The sequence below is a fragment of the Hippocampus bargibanti genome, linkage group LG08, assembly GCF_051943395.1.
Source record: "Hippocampus bargibanti isolate YZ-2025 linkage group LG08, ASM5194339v1, whole genome shotgun sequence".
Lineage (NCBI taxonomy): Eukaryota > Metazoa > Chordata > Actinopteri > Syngnathiformes > Syngnathidae > Hippocampus > Hippocampus bargibanti.
The window spans coordinates 23,210,009-23,233,414 of NC_142741.1; the positions used below are offsets into that span (position 1 = coordinate 23,210,009).

The 23,406-nt window shown below is 39.1% G+C and overlaps 1 protein-coding gene and 2 long non-coding RNA genes across 4 annotated transcripts; 2 read left to right on the top strand and 1 right to left on the bottom strand.

Moving 5' to 3' along the window:
* Positions 1-3,100: 3,100 nt before the first annotated feature.
* Positions 3,101-4,726, bottom strand: rpe (ribulose-5-phosphate-3-epimerase). Of its 2 annotated transcripts, none has more exons than XM_089002572.1 (6): positions 4,562-4,726; positions 4,170-4,249; positions 3,947-4,086; positions 3,656-3,790; positions 3,476-3,562; positions 3,101-3,396 (listed from the first exon to the last, which is right to left on the bottom strand). In XM_089002572.1, exons 1-6 carry the CDS (start codon positions 4,681-4,683, stop codon positions 3,274-3,276), a joined length of 687 nt encoding a protein of 228 aa, XP_088858698.1. In that variant the 5' UTR covers positions 4,684-4,726; the 3' UTR covers positions 3,101-3,273. The 2 variants fall into 2 exon arrangements, with proteins under 2 accessions (XP_088858698.1, XP_088858697.1); XM_089002571.1 differs by having other exon boundaries at positions 4,488-4,620.
* Positions 4,727-10,084: 5,358 nt separating this feature from the next.
* LOC148894838 (uncharacterized) lies at positions 10,085-16,861 on the top strand. The gene is made up of 4 exons (XR_016115811.1): positions 10,085-11,158; positions 11,278-11,400; positions 12,864-13,044; positions 15,866-16,861. It is a non-coding gene; the product is annotated as an uncharacterized LOC148894838 (long non-coding RNA).
* A 3,355-nt stretch (positions 16,862-20,216) lies between these two features.
* LOC148894839 (uncharacterized) lies at positions 20,217-23,041 on the top strand. The gene is made up of 3 exons (XR_016115890.1): positions 20,217-20,468; positions 22,546-22,636; positions 22,751-23,041. It is a non-coding gene; the product is annotated as an uncharacterized LOC148894839 (long non-coding RNA).
* The last annotated feature ends 365 nt before the right edge of the window (positions 23,042-23,406 follow it).

Genomic DNA, 23,406 nt, shown 5'->3' on the forward strand with positions numbered 1-23,406 from the left:
CGTTCTTCTTGTTATTCTGACTTTATTCTCATGATACGACTTGTTTCTGGTATAATGATGTCTTGATTGCACAATATTGAGCTATTGGGGGAAATAAAGGAGCTGTTTGTAAGTGCAAAATGACAGAAACTCTGGATGATGTTGCCATGGCAGCTGAACAGGAAGTTTTTTTTTTAATCGTTCTCTCTCTCCTGTGACTCTAAGGTACAAGTCAGTTGCATGTACCTGCGACTTGCTCCGGTTGCTGACATTTGCATGCACGTCACCGGCAATCGGCTGCAGAGACGAGGAAACGAAGCGGAAATAGTCGACATGCAGTACGATGTACATGAATGTAAATGATGGAACGGGTTTGCGTAGGCGCTGACAAGCCGCTTTCCGGTTCGCATGTGCTTTTAGCAATCGTTCGCAAGGGGATTTCGGTTTAAATATTGACAAATGTGACATACAAATATGTAAAGACGCCGCATGTGTTCAGCCAATGTCATGTGACATTCAAAAAAAAATGGCATCAAACATTGAACGCTATGTGATTTTCCATACAGATACATTGCTGCATTATTAAGCATCTTTTTGAAGAATGTCGCCAGTGATTCTGATGGACGACGGGCACCCGTCCTCTGCGCAAGACATGGAGGACTCTTACCGTCGAGTATTTTCGCCCACATTCCAGTCAGGTACGAGATTACATATCGATCACGGTTGACCTTCAATCAACTTGTGAAAACAAGCAAGAGGGTGAGTGATGAGCTCAACACAGCCATACAGCATTGGAGTTGTTTGACCTTCAGCTAATTTGAATTCATGTTCATGCCACATTGACTTAAGTAGAGGAATGGCATCTGTGGGAACACGGCACTGGGCGCATGTCAGTGAGCCGGGCGGGACCACACGTTGTAGCTGTCTTCATATAAAAGGACTTTTTCACTGTAGAATTTTAAAAATGCAATATGAGGCAAATTTCTATTAACCAATTCACTGCCAGACGTGCAAAAATGTGTCCACTCCAGTGGCGAGGTTTTTTTGTAATTGTCCCTCAAATTCCAGAACCCACAGAATATTGAGATTTAGGACTACATAAACCATTAATGAAGTATAAGAAACCTTGGACTCTCTTTTTTCATCAGAAAAAAAAGTTAATTCCTAAGTTATATGGGTTTGGAGTTATGTGAGCTTGAAATGAGGGTGGCTGTCCAAAATCCAATGCAACACATCCATATTGGTTTATATATCGCTTTAACAAGAGCTGAAGCTGAAACAAAACGCTAACATGGAAGAAAAGGAAATGCTGCCCCTTGTGGAAAAGAAATTGCCAGAGGCCATGGTAACCGCTTTATCGGCACACAAGCATAAAAAAAAACACCAAAACCCGAACAAATTCGGGAATGGCGCTCCACGTCATATTTTCAATTCCCGAATAAATATCGGTTGAGAGTAAAATTATTGATTTTCAGCAAATTGCTGCATTTTTCCGCCAAAAGTGAGCAAAATGAAAGCAGAGGGTTGCAGCAGGCCCAATTTTTCATCAAAATTGACTTGTATCTGAAAAACAGATTTGTGATGATGTCAAGCCGCCATATTATGACATTTTGACGTCAACAATGTGCTCAAATATGGAAAAAAAGCTGCACGCAAATGTCATATACAACTTATTTTTACCTTGATTCTTTCTCTTCTGTCTGGTTCATAGCCCACTTGCGTTTTCTTTGTCCACATTTGCATTCCTTTTCATTTTCATGCCATTTGTTGGCTAAAATTGTGTGTGTGAGATTTAAAACATACAATTTCATTCCAATTTTGAATACAGAAATAGTCTTCTCTCTGTAATAGTTGTTGACAGTTCATCCTGTCTACTTGATATCTCATTTAAAACAGATTCTGTTCTCTGGCGAAGGCGGAAGTACAGTGAGACCTCAACTTACGAACTTAATTGGTTCCCAGACAGAGTGTGTAAGGTGAAAAGTGTGTATCTCCAAAAAAAAATTCCCATAGGAAACCATTAAAATAGGAATAATCCGTTCCCGGGTTTCCATAAAATATACTTTAACTAAATAAGCCTTAAAACTACACACAACATATTCTATGTATAATAAATGTGCTATTGTATTGTAATGAAAGAAATACACTGCATTGTATCATAAAGTCACTTTATTTACATTTGTGATGGTCATTGATGGCTTGATGGAATGGCGTTGGAGGTCGAAGGTCAAAGGGAATTGCTGTTTGGAAAGAGAGGCGCATTACATGACGACTGTACCTTCCATAAGGACTGTTGGTAACTTAACCTCTGGTGCTGTTAGGTCGTGTGCTTCCGCCGAAGATCACTCCGCCAGCCGTGGTGAGTGCGTATTATGAAAATAGTGCTTATTATAAGGTTTAATTTTCAGAAATTTGACGTTTGTACGACACAAAGTTTGTAAGTTGAGGTCTCACTGCATACGCCGACAAATGTCAGGTGATTGAACACCTAAAATCCACTGTCTGTAAGAAAATAATCTGTTTTAAATGAGTCTTCTCTCTGGAATCGCACTTTGAGAATCACTTTTCAAAATAATCAGGCAATTCGGAAATGTTACAGCAAAAGTTATATTTCTGTGGAACCCCTCTGACTTTTATGCATATTTGTCGCTAATTTGCCATCTCTTGTCCACAAATGCGAATGTCTTTTAATTAGTTTGGCTTCTTTGCTGCAGATTCAATACGCAGCTGTCAAATTTCACCAGAATTAAGAAACAAAAAATATTCTGTCACGATCTGGTTGGCGACCAACCAGATCGTGACAGAATATCCGTCGGCAGCTGCACAGGTGTTGGTCGTTCCAATCAGTGGTAGTTAAAAGGACTCCCGGCACAACCATTCCGTGTCGGGTCATTGAATGTGTTTGTGTCACCCTGTTAGGTTTGTTTCATCTTGGCAGATTTTTACTCATGGTTTTCTTTGATACTTTGTACTTTTATGTGCAGATGACTTTGGTGTTTTAGATTTTGTTCCTGCTAACTTTATTTTAATACTATTTCTCAACCTGCTGCTCCCTACTGCCTGCTTTTTGTGATCCACTAACAACAACACCTCGCAAACAATGACATATTCACACATAAAATTGACTGACGTTTTTTTTAATTAACAAAATGAACTCCCACAGAAAAGTGTGTATATACATAGTATATAGAAAAAGCTTTTTGGATTCATTTCCCTTCTGCGTAGAAATAAAACTTCAGGAATGTTTAATGGTCGGTCTGGTCCACCCTCACCTGCCACACCCATGAAATCATCTCAACGGTCTAGCGAACGTTTGTGGATAGCGTCCACCACGGCAGTACGTAGGAGGGCGATGACGGAGCGAGGGTCGTCGCTGCCAATCACGGCGCTGCCCGAAACGATCATGTTAGCACCGGCCTGTGCATGATGGGAGAATTTACTGAGTTATGCTGCGGTCAGCGGGATTCTCGGGCGGGAGGTATATATCATTGTTCACCTCAGCACACTTGTAAATGGAGTCTGGGCCCACGCCACCATCTACCTCGATGTCCAATGAAGGGAACTGTCGCCTCAGCGCGCTCACCTACACACACACACAATACGTACATTTTTGCGGCTTAACACAACAGTCGACTATTATTAGGTTTTGAGAGGCATCTTGTGTTGCTGACACTACCTTAGGCATCATGTCCTCCATGAACTTCTGTCCTCCGAAGCCAGGTTCAACTGTCATGACCAGGGCCATGTCAATATGGTTAGCCCATGGTGCCAACATTTCAACAGTAGTCACGGGCTTTATGGCCACTCCCACCTGCAAACAAGCACCGCCACAGAGTAGGTTATATCTGTGATAGGATTTGTCGTAAAAGTTTCCGCTACAGTATATGCTGAAATCGTTTATAATTATAAAATTTGGATGAAAAATAACAATCTGTCATTTTATCATCATCCATGTCATGTATAACACCTTCATGCCACTCTCACGGATCTCCTTGATGAGGTTTCCAGGATTGCTGGTCGCCTCGAGGTGGAACGTGTACTGGTTAGCTCCGGCTGCAGCCATGGGCTTCACCCACTGCTCAGGCTTGGATACCATCATGTGCATGTCTGCAAAATCAACATAATTACAATGATATACTTGTGAGTTTTGAATGTGATCGTGAACATAGGGAGACTGAAGAAATTCTCACCAAAGAAAGGATCTTTGCCTACTGACTTTCGCAAGCATTCCACCATGGGGTGCCCAAACGTAATATTGGGAACAAAATGGCTACAACAAAAAACAAGAGAAGTTTGTAGTTTGAGTTAGACAGATAGTAAACGATTCGAAATAATAACAGGGAATTTCTCCATTGTTAGACCTAGGTTTTCATTTTCTTATATAGGTGACGAGCAAATAAAACCCAAACGAATAGCGAGAAGAACAAAATGATGAAAACACTTTCTTAAACACCTAAGGTTTCGTGAATTTTGTTTAAACGAAGAGGCTAGTGTACTTTTCAGCATACCCTCGTGCACGAGACTTGATGCTAGCCGTTAGCATACCAGCTAACCTGGCAAAAAAGCAGAAGAGAAAGCTGACCCGTCCATGACATCGAGGTGCAAATAGTCTGCTCCGCACTCCATCATCCGCACACATTCGCTGCCCAGACATGACAGGTCGCTGCTCAGGATGGACGGGCCAATTTTAGCACTGTACGGCATGATCACGCTAAAGTCTTGACTACAACTAGCAGAAGCCGATAAGTTGGCGATGAGGTAATGTTTACAAGCAGTCAGCCAAGAGCAACTTCTGGTACAGACTGTCAAAATTTATTTGTTTTTAAATGTTATTATTTTAATGGAATGACCCCATATATTTATTTTTCGTGGTGTATTTTATAAGTGCAATAGTTTTCTTTAATTGTGCGAAAACGAAAGGAATGTGTACATCAGCGATTAAAACAATTTTACTTTAAAGGGACAAGATCCTTGAACGGGGAATACAGTTTAGTGTCAGCGTGTAACTTGACAAATGGAAGGAAAAAAAGAAAGTGCCCACCGCTTTACTTCCGCCTTGAAAATAAGATACAGTACTAGCAGTTGCTCGACACTTGGTGGCGCATTACTCCTAAGAAAGCTTATACACGTACAAGGCATTCATTGTCGCTGTCACTCAATATCTTGTCCCTCTACTTGTCTTGTTTATTTTTAATACATTAAGGTAAAAAAAATGTTTTCAGAATATAGATGAATAAAAACACGATACAAGAACAATCTAGAATTATAGCATACTTCCACACCCTATTTCTGCCTCCGAATTGGCCGGTTTTGTAGTTGTTTTATTGTGGTTGCTGTTTTTTAAGTATATAGATAATATATGTATCTACTGCGTGGCCATTGATGACTTTGAGTCACTTGATTTGAGCAGAGAAGCCTGAGTTGATCTAGTGAGGCTTTGCTGGCTAACCTTCAGTTGTGCTATGTGTGTATCAATCCACAGTTGGGAGTGTGGTGTGATTTACTGCACGTCCACTAGAGGGTGTCGGTGGCCAGGAAATAACCTGTGACTTGAAGAAACTTAAGTCGTTCAGTCATTAAACTGTTTTAATTTTTACTATGACCGTGTGGATTCATGATAACTTCATACAATTTCAATATTATGTCCATTTCTTCTCCTCCTTCAGCCAGTGTGAGTTGACAAAACCGCTATTAAATCGACACAACAATATATTTGCGAATGCAGCTCGTAATAGATCCAGTATGCTAGCTCTGGCCAATATGCTGTTATCACCAGCGTCTAGTGATACTATAATTGCCGAGTGACTCGCCAATCATAGTTTGTGAAAACCCTGACCCTTCTTCAGTCGTCATCTGCACTTCTTTGAAGGTGTCGGACGTATCGCTTCTTATCTAAGAAACTTCGTCAGCAACTGAAACTGAAATAACAGCAGGAGTGAGGTTTCTGAATGGGTACATTCAAAGTCCTCACCCCTGTGTGAATTTGGTTAAAATATTGTTTTACGTTTTGTGGTATGAACTTTTTCCTCTCATTCAACATGCACACACACACACATAAACACACACAGTGAATAAAAAGTGTGTGTATTCAAGTAAAATTAAAATACACACAAAAAAATCTTTTTGGGTGAATTTGTGAGGACCTTTGTGAATCTTTAACAGATGCATATATAGACCCTCTAGAAGCCTTTAGAATGAACTTGTGAGGTCCGGCCAAAAGGTCCTCACTTACCGAAAATTTCCTCACTGTGTATGGTACAAAATGTGAGTGGTCCTCACAAGGCTAGTCATACAAATACAAACACACATATTCCTGTTTCAAAGTTTTTGTGAGGTCCGGATAACTCCTGATAAGGAGTGAGGCCCACCGATGCTGAGAAGTTTAGAGAAGAACTAGTGGTACATTTGAACAAAAATGTCACCCCATTTCCCACTTCAACTTTTTTAAAAACAAAGCAATAAAAAGTGGACTTGAAACTGAAATAACAGCAGAAGGGAGGTTTCTGAAGGGGTACATTCAAAGTCCTCACCTCTATATGTGAACTTGGTTGAAATATTTTTAATTTGTTTGTGGTATGATTTTTTTCCTCTCATACACACACATAAACACACACAGTGAGTAAAAAGTGTGTGTATCCAAGTGAAATGAAAATACACACCAAAACAATCATTTTGGGTGAATTTGTGAGGACCTTTCTGAAACTTTAACAGATGCATATATAGAACATCTAGAAGCCTTTAGAATGAAATACTTGTGAGGACCGCCAAAAGGTCCTCATTTGTCAAAATTGTCCTCACTACGTATGGTATAAAATGTGAGCGGTCCTCACAAGACTTGTCATACAAACAAGCATGCGCGCGCACACACACACAGAACTTTACTGTCACTCTATTTTGAATAATTTTAAACACATCCACAAAACACATGTCTGTTTTGACTCGGCAGAAGGCCGCTGAGCCTTTTTTTTTTTTTGTTTCATGTTTTTTTTCAAAGTCTTTGTGTGCCTTGTCATGCTCATGGGAATGTACAATCTGACATTAATGAGTTTGTCCCGCCTTTCACATTACACCATCAGATATGGAAACACATGGTGGCATGTGAGAGACGATCTTTGAAACTCAGACAGAGCAAAATCGGAATAGGATGGCGACACAGAAGAATTTGTTGGTCATAAATAACCTGCAAGTGAAACTCTAGAGGGCCTCTTCAGAACAGTACAAAGAAAGCAAAAAGTTAAAAAAAACCACAATTAACATTACAATAAGTTTGACACGACATACAGTAAATAAGCAAATTAATAACGTACCGTGTGCACCTTATTAACCGAAAGTAGATGAACTTTTAGGTAGACATGAGACTGTCGTTCTCTCTCTCTAGCAGTTACTCTCGTTCTGTCTCTTTGGCAGTTACTCTCGTTCATCGAAACACATGATACGGTAGCGGAAGTGATAATGACAAACATTATAAATAAAGTATTGAAGACGGTTTTAAGAAAAACACACATATAAAGGTTGGCATAGACACGTTAAACACTTTTACAGAATAACAAGACCGAATAAATGTAATTTTTGTTGTCATGGCGACCAATGACAATATACCCGCCAGTTACAATACACATCATATATTTTTGTTACGAAAAGAAGCCCATGTCTGCTAGTGGCCCAATACTTTTGTTCATACGTTCATTTTCTACAATGTTTATCCTCTTTATGATCACACTGAAAATGAAATCCAATACACAATAAAAGCATATTCATAACATTATGAAAATAAGACATTTGGTTGATTTGATGATAATTGGTGAGACCCTTACGAGAATGAAACTGAGTACAGTAGTCCAAAAAAAAGTAGATTTGAATGCACGTGAAGGTGATTGATGCACTGCAAGTCTTTTATCTTACCTGAACACATTCCTCACCTTTTATTGCAGTGTTTGAAATAACGTCTGCCCGGAGGCCCGGGGCGTACAACTTTCAAAACATCTCGGTCCGGGTGGTCGATAACTTCCTCAAGAGAAAAAAAACAAAGATTTTTTTTTTTCAAATCAAACGTTTGTTTTATTCAATAAAGCAAAAGCTACAAGCAAATTGCTACGAGCCAGGTGGACTCCTCTTTCTAAGCGCATTTCAAAACTCTCAAGTACACATTACAGTCACGGTATAGTCCGAAGCACGATTGCCAAATGAACGTTCATTTGGCAATTTGCATACTCGGCAAAATCTTCAGCAAGGGATATTTACCATAAATTAAGCAAGGGAGCATTTGTGGTAGGTACTTCCTTAAAGGACAACCGACGTCTCCGGACAAGTTGTGTCCATAATTTGTAAAATCGCTTCAAATGACTTCTACTGAGCGTATTTTACAAAGATTCCACTGCATATAGCTATATTTTACGTTTTAAGACTCGCGCTGAATATTCCGGAAGTCTTGTTTTTGAGTTGGTGACGAGTACTCACGTTACGTCACTGAAGGAACGCCCCTGACCGAAAAAAGGACACATTGTAGCAGTCCTTCCATCACGTCAATGCATTTTGCTGTACTTTGTTTGGTCTGAAAACTTCGTGTTACACCAAAAAGCGGCAGAAGATGGCGACAAAGCTCCGTGTAAGGAATTAATCAGCCCGTTTCCACGCCTCCAGATACCTTAAAATGGCACGGAATAAATTATTTAATCGATTGCAAACATGTATGCTTTCATCTTCAGAACTATTTGAATCATATTGCAGTCCAGACGCCTCAAAATGACATGGAAGGACTTCTTTAATCGAATGCAAACATTTATGCTTTCCTCTTCAGAACTATTTCAATCATATTCACAACTGAATGAGTAACAAGAAAGCATCTTCTCCGAATCTGAAGCCATTGTTTTGATTCTCCAGCAAGGCAAGAAGTCTTGGCGTGACACCACGAACAAGGGGGTGGAACCTTCTGAAACTGGCCACTTCCGGTTTCATTTTTTGTTGCAGTTTCAGCACACTTTAAGTCATTTTTATTGGTGTTTTGTATTTGACTAAAAATATCAGCCTGCGTGTTTTGGGTATTTTAGATGCTACAAAACGTTTTTCTGATTTAGGAAACAAAAAAGTGATGTCGGTTGTCCTTTAATTAAAAAAAATCCTTCATACTTCGCAACAATGTTTTATTTTTATTTTTTTTCGATTCATCTTATTGTGTTTCAAGTTGTGAAAAATAGGGCAGGCAACGTTATGGCCGAGCAGGCAACTTTTCAGAGTTGTCTGCCCAGTTGTCCGCTAACTTTTTATCATGAGATTCTGACACTCTTTATGGTAAACATCTACAATGTCATTCACAATTTTTCCAATGCCTTTAATCTCTCATTATTTTTTCCTCTTCTACTATTATGATTCTCATCATTATTATTATTATTATTATGATTATGATCATCACAAGGAAGGAGGTTAGAGCAGGACAGGCAGGAGTGCAGCTTTCAGGATGCCGACAGCCTGTTCTGCTCATTGTTAGCTGGTGTTTCCGGAGGAGATTAATATGCGCACACGTTCAACATTTCAAAGAAAACACATACGCACACATACGAATGTGTTTGAAAGTTTAAACACGTGTCATAAAATTTAAAGTGAACGATATGCACTCACACATAATTCAAGTCACCTTTGGTGTGATTTATGAGGTTGATGTTGTGAAATGAGATGTTCAGTTTGCAGTCCCGCTACGAATGTACGCGCTAGATTTATTTGCTTCATTAAGGAGCACAGGACTTTGAATGTTGGGTGTAAATTGTCCTTTTCACGCTTTGCGCAAAATATATATTCTCCGAAGGGACCGAATGAACAGATGGTTGAAAGATTTGTCGTTAAACCTCCTCCTCAGTCAACTGTAAATATAATTTATTTTAGAAGTTGCACTATTGATTTTATGTTATGAGATGAGATATCTATTATTATTATTATTATTATTATTATTATTATTATTATTATTATTATTATTATTATTGAATTTGTTTTTATTATTATTATTATTATTATTATTATTGTTATTGGCTTGTGCGGGTTGTTTGTGGAGCCTGATTGATGGGATATTTTAACCCTGCAGTCTACACTCTGCCTTTGAACTATCAAAGTTGAAACTCTCTCACTGTCAACTGCCTGTCTCTTCAATGTTTAAACCACCCGCCCTCACTGCTGCGTTCTTGACCAATCACGTGGCTTTAACCGAAGACTGGGGGCGGGGAATAGAGGACAAAAACAGTCGGGTGTTTTTGTTGTTAGAAGAACGGGCTCGTTTGCGAACGACACATCACTCATTGAGGCAGCTACGTGTACGAAAAAAGTTTGTATGCCAAGGTAAAATTTTCATAAATGTAACGTTCGTAAACCGAAAGGTTCGTAAACCGAGGGGTTTACGAAACGAGGTATCACTGTATAAGCAAGTACAGTGAGACCTCAACTTACGAACTTAATTGGTTCCCAGACAGAGTGTGTAAGGCGAAAAGTGTGTATCGCAAAAAAATAATTCCCATAGGAAACCATTAAAATGGGAATAATCCGTTCCCGGGTTTCCATAAAATATACTTTTCAACTAAATAAGCCTTAAAACTACACACAACATACCTTATTCTATGTATAATAAATGTGATATTGTATTGTAATGAAAGAAATACGCTGCATTGTATCATAAAGTCACTTGGCGTTCAAGGTCGAAGGTCAAAGGAAATTGCTGTTTGGAAAGAGAGGCCCATTACATGACGACTGTAATTAAAGAAATAAACTGTGCTGTAAAATAAAGTTGTATTTACCTTTTTGATGGTCGTTGATGGCTTATGGAAGGAGAGTCACCTTCCATAAGGACTGTTGGAAACTTAACCTCTGGTGCTGTTCGGTCATGTGCTTCCGCCGAAGATCACTCCGCCAGCCATGGTGGGTGTGTATTATGAAAATAGTGCTTATTATAAGGTTTAATTTTCATAAATTTGACGTTTGTAAGACAAAAAGTTTGTAAGTTGAGGTGTTTGTAAGTTGAGGTCTCACTGTAAATAGTTTCCCTGTTATTTGCAATCCCCCCCTCACCCCATTTTTCTTTTACATGTGGAGCTTTTCCGAACGTGTGCTAAACCGTTAGCAAACTCATTTCCGTCTACAAAAAGGCAAGCGATCCATTGTGGCTCTGTTGATCCCACGGAGGAAAGAATTCCTTGGTAAGGTATGTCTGTGCATGTTTCTCAAGAAGTGGACTCTGGCCTGCTTTATCTGACCTGTCACCTTTGCAGTAGAAGAGCAGGATCCGGTACAAGAGACACTGTTGTTTTCTTGTTCCTGCAGCAGCTGATTATTACAAAGTTGGTTCAGTTCCAACTTGGGATGCATTATCTTGACTGAGCGCTTCCACCTGCTTCCTGCCAGCAATTGATTAGAGCCTCCCGAGTGAAAGCTTCAGGCCAAACAGTAGGTTTTAGCATGTGATGATCACTAGGAGAATATTTTGGAACGTATGCCCTTGCAGCTTGCCTCTTCCTGGCCCTTGAATGTCTGTCATCTTCCGAAATGGAAAATATGTATTTGGAGTAGTACTCCATTGGGATGTATTTAATCACGGCAAATGTTGAAGACAATTATATTTGATGAAATGACAGGTGCGACTACAAAAGGAAAATAATCAGTGTCCTTCACCCTAGTTTGACTTTGGACTTGGAGGGAAATGTTCTGCAACCGTTTGCTATGGAAATGGAACATCAAGCATGAGATGCAAATTCTGCCAAGTAAGAAAAATATGTATTTTTTCACAGTAACTCCCATAAAAAGAATGGGAATTTTTCAGCGTTGAGCGAGTGTTGAAGATCTGAGTCAAGATTCCAACTCAGGACCTCTCGACTCTGATGCAAATCCCCGGTTTTACTTGCTGGATAAAAAATGGCATATGGCTGCCGTATGCACAAAGAATTTATTGAAAAAAAAAAAAAAAAAAAACTTTATTGAAAAAAACCACAAACGGATGAATCACCGCTATGCGCCACAAATATGGAAACTGGGACTCTTGGCCCTTGAGCAAGGCTTTGATTCAAAGCATGCTTGTCATGCGACACAGTAACAATATTATGACTTGCAGAAAAAATATCATGTGACTGTAAAGTGTCCTTGAGAGTTTTGAAAGGCGCTTATAAATTAAATGTATTATAAAATATTGGAAACGGCAAAGAGTGCGACACTGTTTTGAACTCATTCACTGCCCTTCACAAATTTATTAGGGAATTGAAAATATGACAGAGCGCTTTTCTTGAATTTGTTCGGGTTTTGGTTTCTCTTGCTGGAGTGCCGATAAAGCGCTGGCCAGACCTCTTGCTATGTTTTTCCCATCCAGGAGAGGGCAGCATTTGCCTTTTGTCCATGTTATCGCTTTGGTCCAGCTTCAACTGCTGTTAAAGCGTTATATTGAACGAATATGTATGTATCGCATTGTATTTTGGGGCAGCCACCCTCATTTCAAGCTCTTATAACTCCATACCCATATAACTTAGGAAGTAACTATTTTTTTCGGATGAAAGAAGAGAATCTTAGGTTTATTACTCTACATTGAATGTTTATGTCGTCCTAAAACTCAATATTCTGTCAGTCCTGGAATTCGAGTAAGTGTGACAAAAACCCTGGCACTGGAGTGGACACATTTTTGCACGTCTGGCAGTGAATGAGTTAATCACATCATCAAGAAATCCATTCTCTGACTGACAGTGTCCATCAAAAGTAATTATTTACTTCTGTTGGATCTTGTTGCGCAAACATACTGCACCTCATTTTGTGGCCGCTTGGTGTACTTTACATAGTAGTCATTTATTTTCTGGGACAAAAGATTGCTTCTGCTTTTGCTTTCTTCTTACATTTGTGCTTTTCCTCTGCCGTGACAATGACCGCAGCTCACTTCAGAGGCCACCGCACAACAACCATTTCCGGAGAAACCCCCCGGAGGGAGACCATCGCAGCCATAATTCAGCAGGAGGAGGACACTTTACTTCACTTTTGATGGCTGAACCATGGGAGCACGGAACCACTGATATTTCCAACGAGCCGTGCGGGAGTGCGTTTGACGGTCAAGAGGTACACAGCGCCCAGCATTTCAGGTGTTTTCATCCCAGAACAAAGCTACTTTTCTTGACTTCATCAAAATTTCAATCCGCCAGATTAGACCTTTAATATTTTGTTGATGCAAAGGGGATTGATGGATGAAAAGAAAAACCAGGCCGGATTTAATATTTTCTCACAACGTGCACATTCTTACAGACTGCAGGGGTTCGGTTTAGGAAAACAGCAAGCGCAGCTCTATGAAATTATTATTACAGGTCAGACTAAGACATGTTTTCATCAACTTTATTTTTAGCGTCTCTTTATATTGATGTATTTAAACTCGTATGGCCTCTCCTTCTACTTGTTTTGGTGTATTTTACACCCAACCAAACTATTGCACGTCCTATAAATAAATTACATAAAGCTAAAAAAAGAAATGTTTGTTTATATTTTAGCTGGAAATAAAACAAGAAAGTGGCAAATGATTGCAAGATACTATCAAAAGAGATATTCATTGAAATAAAATCATTGCTTCATCAGAGGGGGTTGGTTTGCATCCAGGCTCTTGGCATACTGGGTGTAGTTTGCATGTTCATGGCGTCAGGGTGGACCCTGTGATTCTCGTGAGGAAAGAACTTGAGAGGATGATTGACAGAAAATCACTGATTATATGATGCATTACATCCAGGCATTAGTTTTATGCAGCGGGGGTTGGTTCAGGGTAGTCAATGTGCTTCTGACGTCTCGTCTTAATGGGGGTGGAGCTTGTTTTGTCAGATGTGGGGACAGGTGGTGGCATGTACAGTCAAACATCGGTTTTCGAACATTGCGGTTCTCATCTAATTCGGTTTTCAACGAACAACTTCATTTTTTATGCCGCAGTACACAACCAAAATTCGGTTCTCCAACAAGTTGAGTGCACCGAAATGCGCCACTCGACTACATTCCACTTCCTTATACGTCACTTCCTCATACATCATCCTCGTGTCGTGCCTTCCGACATATTGGTATTGTTGAGTAAAGTTTTTTTGTTTTACAAAGAAGCAGACGTGTTTGGCTGAGCTCTCCGTAAATCGGACGTTATACTTGTGTAGCGACAGCTAGTGCCAACACGCCCCGCGGCAGACAGAGAGAGACAGATGTTTGTATGTTCCAATGTTAATGTTGAGTTAAAAATAAACATATTCGTTTGTTTTTACAATATTTTACAAATGACCTTATTGATTATTACATGTTTATGTAGTTTATGTAGTAAAATAGTTTAAAAGTGCTTTTTAAAAGTTGTCTAGAGTTAGAGTAAAAAGTTGTCTAGAGTTAGAACGGATTAAAAATATTTACATTAACTATAATAGAAAGTGCTGTTTCGGTTTTTGGACAAATCGGTTTTCAAACCGGTTTCTGGAATTATGGTCGAGGTATCACTGTATTCGTATGTGCCAACAAATATGCATTCAAAAAAATCAATCAAATGGACGAAAGTTTTTTAAAAAGGGTTTTCCCATTCAAGGAATGGCGTATTTTCAAACTTTTTCCATATATAAGGTGCACTGGACTATAAGGCACACCTTCAAAAGTGCTTTTAAAAATGTGTCTAGTTAGAACGGATTAAAAATATTTACATTGACTATAATGGAAAGTGCTTTTAAAAAGTTGTCTAGAGTTAGAATGGATTAAAAATATTTACATTGACTATAATGGAAAGTGCTGTTTCGGTTTTTGGACAAATCGGTTTTCAAACCGGTTTCTGGAATTATGGTCGAGGTATCACTGTATTCGTATGTGCCAACAAATATGCATTCAAAAAATCAATCAAATGGAAGAAAGTTTTTTAAAAAGGGTTTTCCCATTCAAGGAATGGCGTATTTTCAAACTTTTTCCATATATAAGGCGCACTGGACTATAAGGCACACCTTCAAAAGTGCTTTTAAAAATGTGTCTAGTTAGAACGGATTAAAAATATTTACATTGACTATAATGGAAAGTGCTTTTAAAAAGTTGTCTAGAGTTCGAACAGATTAAAAATATTTACATTGACTATAATGGAAAGTGCTGTTTCGGTTTTCGAGAAAATCGGTTTTCGAACCGGTTTCTGGAATTATGGTTGAGGTATCACTGTATGCGTATGTGGCAACAAATATGCATTCAAAAAATCAATCAAAGAAAGTTTTTTTTAAAAGTGTTTTCCCGTTCAAGGAATGGTGTATTTTCAAACTTTTTCCATATATAAGGCGCACTGGACTATAAGGCACACCTTCAAAAGTGCTTTTAAAAATTTGGCGCAGGGTCATCTTTGGAAGAAAATGAAGGCTTTTAGATGCGCCTTATACAGCGGAAAAGTTGGTAATTCTCACGTGATTACAACTTTAGTGTCAAACATACACCACAGTGCATTTTTTTTCTCTGACAAGGCATAAATCACTTTATGCTTGAAAAATATGCAGCTTATTTTTCTCAAAAAAAAAAGGTGACCATTTTTAAAAATATAGTTTCATCAAATCTTTTTTAGTGCTCCTCCCAATAATCTCAATAATGACTGCATTTCAGTGTACCCAAGATATGTGTACCATAATTATCACATTCTTTGTCTATTATATGTACGAGTGACATGTTTTAGACAACAGCAAAGAAACCATCAGATATGTTTTTTTTTTAATCATTTAAGCAGGTGAGCTGGAGACAGAATTTTTCAAACTCTGAATGTTGAGGTTTTGGGAGCCATTTATCATGCATGCTCAGGCATTCATTATTCATGTAAAATCTATTAGGCACGAAAAGAAATAAAGAGGGAATCATATATTTCATCAGAGCATGTGGTCCAAGGTTGCCTCTTGACCCTGTCTGGTGTTTCCAACAGCTGTCGGACCCACTGTGGAGCCTGTTAAAGTACAGAGAAGGATCAACAAATTCCCTCAACTCATCGTCCGGAGTGAAGAGCAATACGGGATTTTGCTTCCGGCATAAGTGCACATCCCAAAATATGATTTTGACTCTCATGCAGTAAACCATGAATGTCATATCCAAACTGAGGGAAAAAAACTACACGGTAACTCTCTACATCCTTGAAGTTAAATGCCCTCTTGATGAGAGTCGACAAGAGCGCTTCTCCAGGAAGAAAAGGGAGTACGCGAATCCGTACTGCCGTACTGTGAATGATGCAAAAACTGATGTTATCTGGCAACAGAGAAACTTGTCAGAGCGCTGATGCACAGCGATGAAAATTATTCATGCTCGTGTAAGTGTACCAGTCTGTTGGAAATATCTAAATCAATCATGTCTTGGCTTCCACTTGGTGTTCCGAGTCATTAGAAAAACAGCATGTCCGACGAAGGCTCGGTAGGATAGTTAAACATTAGTATGAAGAAAGTGGTTATGAGCTGGAACCTGAGCTTGAATTGTGAGACTGTGTACCACTCATCCACTTTATTTTGAAAGAAATTGCAAGATTTATTGTGTATTTTAAGAAACTTAATTTAGTTGTGTTAAATAAACGAGACGATAAACTGCTAGAGTTGATTTGGATTGGATTTAGATTTCAATATTGGGAATACAGTGATACCTTGCCTTACAAACTTAATTGGTTCCCAGACAGAGTGTGTAAGGCGAAAAGCGTTTATCCCAAGAATTAATTTCCCATAGGAAACCATTAAAATGAGAATAATCCATTCCCAGGTCCCCATAAAACATAATTTTCTACTTTATAATTTTCTAAGCCTTAAAACTACACAAAATATTCCTTATGTTATGTATAATAAATGTGCTATGGTATTATAATTAAATAAATAAACTGCACTGTATAATAAAGTCGTTTTATTTACCTTTGTGATGGTCGTTGATGGCTTGATGGAATGGAGATGCCGGTTTCATCAGCTTTCAATACTTGATGACCTTCTTCTTTCTGCGAGACTAATGAAGGCAAATGCATTCCAATCAAATCTTGAGGAATGATCCCTTGTAGGTGCTTTCTCTGCGATAATTTTATCTAGTTCCTCATCAATTGTGTTCTGTTTAGCTGGGTTGATAGCTTTTTGCATCAAGTGCACAGATGGCTTGTGCGGGTTGTTTGTGGAGTGATTGATGGGATATTTTAACCTTGCAGTCTACACTCTGCCTTTGAACTATCAAAGTGGAATCTCTCTCACTGCCATCTGCCTGTCTCTTTAATATTTAAATCACCCCCCCTCACTGCTGCATTCTTGACCAATCACGTGGCTTTAACGAAAGACTGGGGGCGGGGAATAAAGGACAAAAACAGTCGGCTGCCATTTTGTCGTTAGAAGAACGGGCTCGTTCACGAACGACACATCATTCATTGAGGCAACTCCGTGTACGAAAAAAGGTTTGTATTCCAAGGTAAAGTTCGTATGCCAAGGTAAAATTTTCATAAATGTAACGTTCGTGAACCGAAAAGTTCGTAAGCCAAGGGGTTCGTCAACTGAGGTATCACTGTATGACAAACAAACATGAAGAAAACAAATCTACCTGGCTTTCATGACCTCACTTGACAAGCATTCTTCTACTGCTTTGTGTTTCTCTTTTGGTTCCGTGTGTGTGTGTGTGTGCGTGTGTGTGCGTGCGTGCGTGTGTGTGTGGTTTTATGTTTGTGTATGTGGTGTCTGAATCTTGGGATGGCCAAACTCGGCATTACATCAAGATTTTCGAACACATTACCGATCACAGAATTTAAAAAATATTTTAAAAAGTGACCAATTCATCAAAACTATTTTAACAAGCTGTTAATTTATCGTACAGTTGACCCTTGAATTAAACCTGAAACATAAGCCCCTGAACGCTAATAAACATTCATTCCATCCACTGGGGCGACCCTGCCCCTTGCTGTTATCAGTGAAAAATGTCCAATGCTTAAACGACATTTTTGAAAGACGCAGAGCATGACCTTGGGTCACCCTCCGAGCAATTAACCTCCCACAGAGAATGGGCGGAAGTCAGAGCAGCGGAGTGATGGCTTACAGTCCTCTTGAGACGAGTGGACCTTACATACACCACTCCCAAGTTTTATGGCGGGGCACTGGGCTTTAAGTGTTTTCGTTTAGCCTTTAGTAGCCCTTTGAGGCATTTTCCAACTCTTTTATTCCTTCTTTTCTTTCGACTGGCAGCGAAAAAGGCTAATATTGACTTTACAGATGTTTTTTAGGCGGGTAGGGGGTTAACACTTGATGTTTTCGTGCCCCACCAGTGGATCCTGGCAAAGTGCCCAGGGTGCGTCAATGGACATAGAGCTTCTCGCATGGAGGTGGTACGGGGTGGAAAAAGGTTATCCCACAGAGGCAATTGCAGCATATTTTTTGGGGTCAAAGTGCATGCATAACCGAATCCTGTGAAGTTACGATATCATCCATCGTGTTATCTGCGAAAGGCAAATAAGAGATCTCAAGGATTAATTCAGATTCTAACTTGGCCTCTTTCTGCAGCCTGTGGAAACTACGTAAGGAAAATACAGTGAGACCTCAACTTACGAACTTAATTGGTTCTCAGACAGTGTGTGTAAGGCGAAGTGTGTATCTAAAAAAAAAAATCCCATAGAGAACCATTGAAATGGGAATAATCCGTTCCCGGGTTTCCATAAAATATACTTTTCAACTAAATAAGCCTTAAAACTACACACAACATACCTTATTTTATATATAATAAATGTGCTATTGTATTGTAATAAAAGAAATACACTGCATTGTATCATAAAGTCACTTTATTTACATTTGTGATGGTCATTGATGGCTTGATGGAATGACGTTGGAGGTGGAAGGTCAATTGCTGTTTGGAAAGAGAGGCGCATTACATGAGGACTGTAATTAAAGAAATAAACTGTGCTGTAAAATAAAGTTGTATTTACCTTTTTGATGGTCGTTGATGGCTTATGGAAGGAGAGACACCTTCCATAAGGACTGTTGGTCACTTAACCTCTGGTGCTGTTCGGTCATGTGCTTCCGCCAAAGATCACTCCGCCAGCCGTGGTGGGTGTGTATTATGAAAATAGTGCTTATTATAAGGTTTCATTTTCATAAATTTTACGTTTGTAAGACGAAAAGTTCGTAAGATAAGGTGTTTGTAAGTTGAGGTCTCACTGTATCGGATGATGGTCATGGGAGGAGAAAAATATGGATCACAATAGAAAATCCTCACCGACACCCAACTAATCTCTTTTTGAGCAATCCGCATGCGTTGATTCCGAGGCTGGGTGTTCCCTCTTTGTATGGTTGGAGGTGGTTCATCAGGGTGTCGTTTTTCTAAGTTTGCTCATTCATTACTCAAAAGAGATTCGATGCACGTACGGTGCCAAAAAAAAATATACAAATCTTGATTTATAGCTCTCATTCGTCTGCCAAGTTTTAAATTGATGGACCGACGACAGATAAAATTCTCATATGTCTGCTTGACGCGAGCTGAGCTTGGCCACAAATGCTGCAACAAGGGGTTGGGGTGTGTGTGTGTGAATGACGCCCCAGCGTCCAACGGTGAAACCATTTGCCAACTGGAACAAGAAAAGCTCATTAATTAGAAGATTATAGCTGGCCTGTTTAATCTGTACAAAAACACCACAATTCACATACCAGACCATTTCTTGGAAAGGAACAATGACTTCACTGTCGTCAATGCCGGTTGCCTAGCAATGGGGCGTATAGGTCAAGAAAAGAATGAATAAACATTTGCCTTTTATATGATTATTACTTTTTAAAAAAGTAAACATATTTTTCCTCATAAAAAAATCACGTGATGACACGTCTGGGTCGGCTTTCAGTCATACAGGAGTGGTCCATCTTCAGCCTGTACTTCTTTGAAACTAAATACAGTGATACATCAGCTTACAAACTTAATTGGTTCCCAGAAGGTGTGTGTGTAAGGTGAAAAGTTCGTCTGCCAAACATTTATTTGCCATAAGAAACCACTAAAAATGAGAATAATCCGTTCCCAGGTCCCCATAAAACAGACATCGGCAACCCGCGGCTCCGAAGCCGCATGTGGCTCTTTCACCCCCCCTGCTGCGGCTCCCTGCGGCTTTAGAAAATAAATAATGAGTATTTAATGTAATGTATATTATTTTAATTCGTTCGTTTTTAAAATTTAATTCTAAATTTGAAGACTATGGTGATTATAAATAATACAAAATAAAACGTATTCAATTTCTTTGTCGCTCATAATATACGTCACAACCATCGACAGTTGACGTATATCCGGTCACAACCGCCAAATTGCGCACGATTTCTTGAAATTTTCGACCCCCAGGTCGGCCAACTATGCATAAATCTAAGAAAAGAAAAGTTTCTGAAGAAAACAGAACGTTTAATGATACGTGGGCAGATTCGTTCGCCTTAAAAACAAACATCGCTCACGCCTGACAGACGACAACTTACAGTCCTGTGTGAAGATGAAGTTAACGTTATACAGCCCTGATGTGCAGAGGCTGTGCGCTGAGGTGCAGGAGCAGAAATCACATTAACCAGGTGATGAATATTTGCCGTTTTGCAAATATTTTTTTTTCTTCCAAATAGACATTGAGTATTATATTTGAAAGTAATCTTCAACCCAACGTCTTTTTTTCCGAGTTTAAAATGTTTTTGTTGCGTGCAGAAGTGTAATTTTGCTTCTCTGTAACAGTTCATTGATTCATAAATGCAACGCACTATAGTTTGTGCATATATAAAGGTAAAAACGATGATGATAAGCTGCAGTGGTGTCTTCATTTTAAATGTCAAAAGGATTTTGTGGCTCCCAGTGTTTTCTTTTCTGTGGGAAATGGGTCCAAATGGCTCTTTGAGTCGTAAAGGTTGCCGACCCCTGCCATAAAACATAATCTTCTATTAAATACGTCTTAAAACTACGCAAAATATACCTTATTTTCTGTACATTAAATGTGCTATTGTATTGTAATTAAAGAAATGAACTGTACAGTATAATAAAGTCGTTTTATTTACTTTTGTGATGGTCATTGATGTAGTTGCCTCTTGATAATATCCAAGTGAAGTTGCCATGCTTTCTCAGCGATAATATCCTCACTCACACTGTCCCTTGCTAGCTGCTTTTCATTAATCCAAATCAACAGTTTTTTTTTACCAAATCAACAGTTTTTTTAACCTCTTCTATTGCCTGAGACCGTTGCTTAGACAACACAGAAATACCCTTAGCCACACGTAGCAATAGTCGACTTAGCATCCTGGTACCGGGACGCTCAGTCACACAAACGCACACCTCGTTCGTGTTTTTTGATGATCTCCTTCTTCTTCTCGACCGTAATTTTCTTTTGTGTCCTCTTCGGCTGAACACTAGCCTGTGGTGGGGTCTTTTTCGGTCCCATAATAGCAAAAGCACTCCACTCGATAACAAACCATGTCTGCACTCAAACAAAGCTAGTTCATATGCCAAGATTATATTCTCGCGAATTTAATGTTTGTTAGGTGAAAAGTTCGGGAAATAAAGTGTTTGTAAGCTGAGGTATTACTGTAAAAGTTTTAAATTAAGCTAATGCACAATAGCCAGCTAACTGGTTACAATATTAAACAGGCACATCTATCTAAAAACTGTGAAAAGAAGACAGGCTAGCTATGGTATAAAGAAGATATGACAGTCCACTAGCCTAGTGTTTTATATTCATAAAACACTTTCAAAGCAAGAGCTGCGGTACAAAATGTTGTATCCAGATGAATTATATGTGATCACGTCTAACATTAGCGACAAAATAAAAGCCAAACAATAACCATTTAAAATTTTGTCGAGGGAGCCTGGTATGAATAAAGAACATCTATATCTACGTATGTACCTATTAATCATGTAAATAAAGACATGTTAGCCAAAATGTGGGTGTAGCTTGATAAAGGCAGACTGCTTTTCGAGGCGTGTTATTTCCAAAGGCATCTGCTTCTGGCCTGTTTAGTGACACGTGTCATGGAGTGTTGGCAGAACATGACTATCATCTGTCTCTGCTGTGTCGGCACCTCAGCCATGACAAGAGGATAATCAAGAGCACAACACGACCTGGAATGACATATGCGGATTTATTTTGTTAAAGTCTTTTGACAGTCACTAAATTGTACTTGTACATTCCAGTACAGCTGACACAGTCATGGCTCCCTGGTAGGAATTCCCCTTCACTGTCAGTTGTCTATGCGGCGAGGTGAGGACGAGTTCAACCACTCCATTGGAAATTAGCGCTATAATAGAATTATTTCCTCATAGATGATTAACTGTTTCATATTACAGTAATGTCTCGTTATATCGATATTCAAGGGAGTCCGAAAAAATATCGATATAACCGGGACTATCGATATATCTGACCCTGTTTGCATGTAATTTTCTCCGTGCGTGCATAGAAATAGTATCGATATCACCGGGACTATCGATATATCCGATATCGATATAACGAGACTTTACTGTATATGATATGTAAACATTTGTTATAGACATGTTTTTTTAGGCCACCTTTGCACACTTTCTTGATATAATAAACGGCAGATGGAAAATGGAATGTATTTGCTGTTCGAGCCCAGATAACATTTTTTTTTCATTATTTTGTTTTGTTTCCAGGTAGATTCACGGATGCCAAAAATGAATCGACAATGGTTTTTAAGTGCTGGAAACATTGCACATTATTTTCTGATTTAAAACATTCAATTGTGTAAGTAATGAATTAATTAACTCATTTACTTATATTCTTGAATTGATTCAGGAATTGAAAATATGACGTGGAGCGACATTCCTGAATTTATTCGGGTATTGGTTTTTCTTGCAGGGGGGTGCTGATAAAACGCTGGTCAGACCTCTTTAAGCCTCCCATGAAGGAATGGCAATTTGCATATTCGGCACGGAAGCCAATCAGAAGCCTATTTCGTGCTTTGGACTTTACCGTGACTGTAAAGTGTACTTGAAAGTTTTGAAAGGCGCTTAGAAAGAGGAGTGGCTTTGAGCAGACAACGCAACGCAAACATTGCATTGTGCACCATGGCGACAAACGACAACTGGAGCAAAATCTTCAGCAAGGGATATTTACCATAAATTAAGCAAGCGAGCATTTGTGGTAGGTACTTCCTTAATTTAAAAAAAATCCTTTATACTTCAGAACAATGTTTGTTTTTTGTTGTTTTTTTTTTGCAATTAGTCATCTTATTGTGTTTCAAGTTGTGAAAAATGGGGCAGGCAACTTTATGGCCGGGCAGGCAACTTTTCAGAGTTGTCTGCCCGGGTGTCAGCTAACTTTTTGTCATGGGTTTCAGACACTGATATAGGAATTACAGAAATCCAATAAATATAGCTTTTCTTACCCCGGCTTCATCTGTTGGATCACTTGAGACCATACCCCTCATTCAGATACAGATTTGGTTGTAATCCAAAAAGTTATTAATGTTAGGGGAGTGCAGGTGTGAGGGGGTCACATGGATGTCACTCCTG

Bases quoted from the DNA above. Each gene is read 5' to 3' on its own strand.
- rpe (XM_089002571.1), bottom strand. From the start codon at position 4,618: ATGTGTGCGGATGATGGAGTGCGGAGCAGACTATTTGCACCTCGATGT. The intron at 3,791-3,946 runs GTGTTATACATG...GCTTGTTTGCAG, and splicing joins TCCGTGAGAGTGGCATGAAG to GTGGGAGTGGCCATAAAGCC. The intron at 3,563-3,655 runs GTAGTGTCAGCA...GTGTGTGTGTAG, and splicing joins TGGAGGACATGATGCCTAAG to GTGAGCGCGCTGAGGCGACA.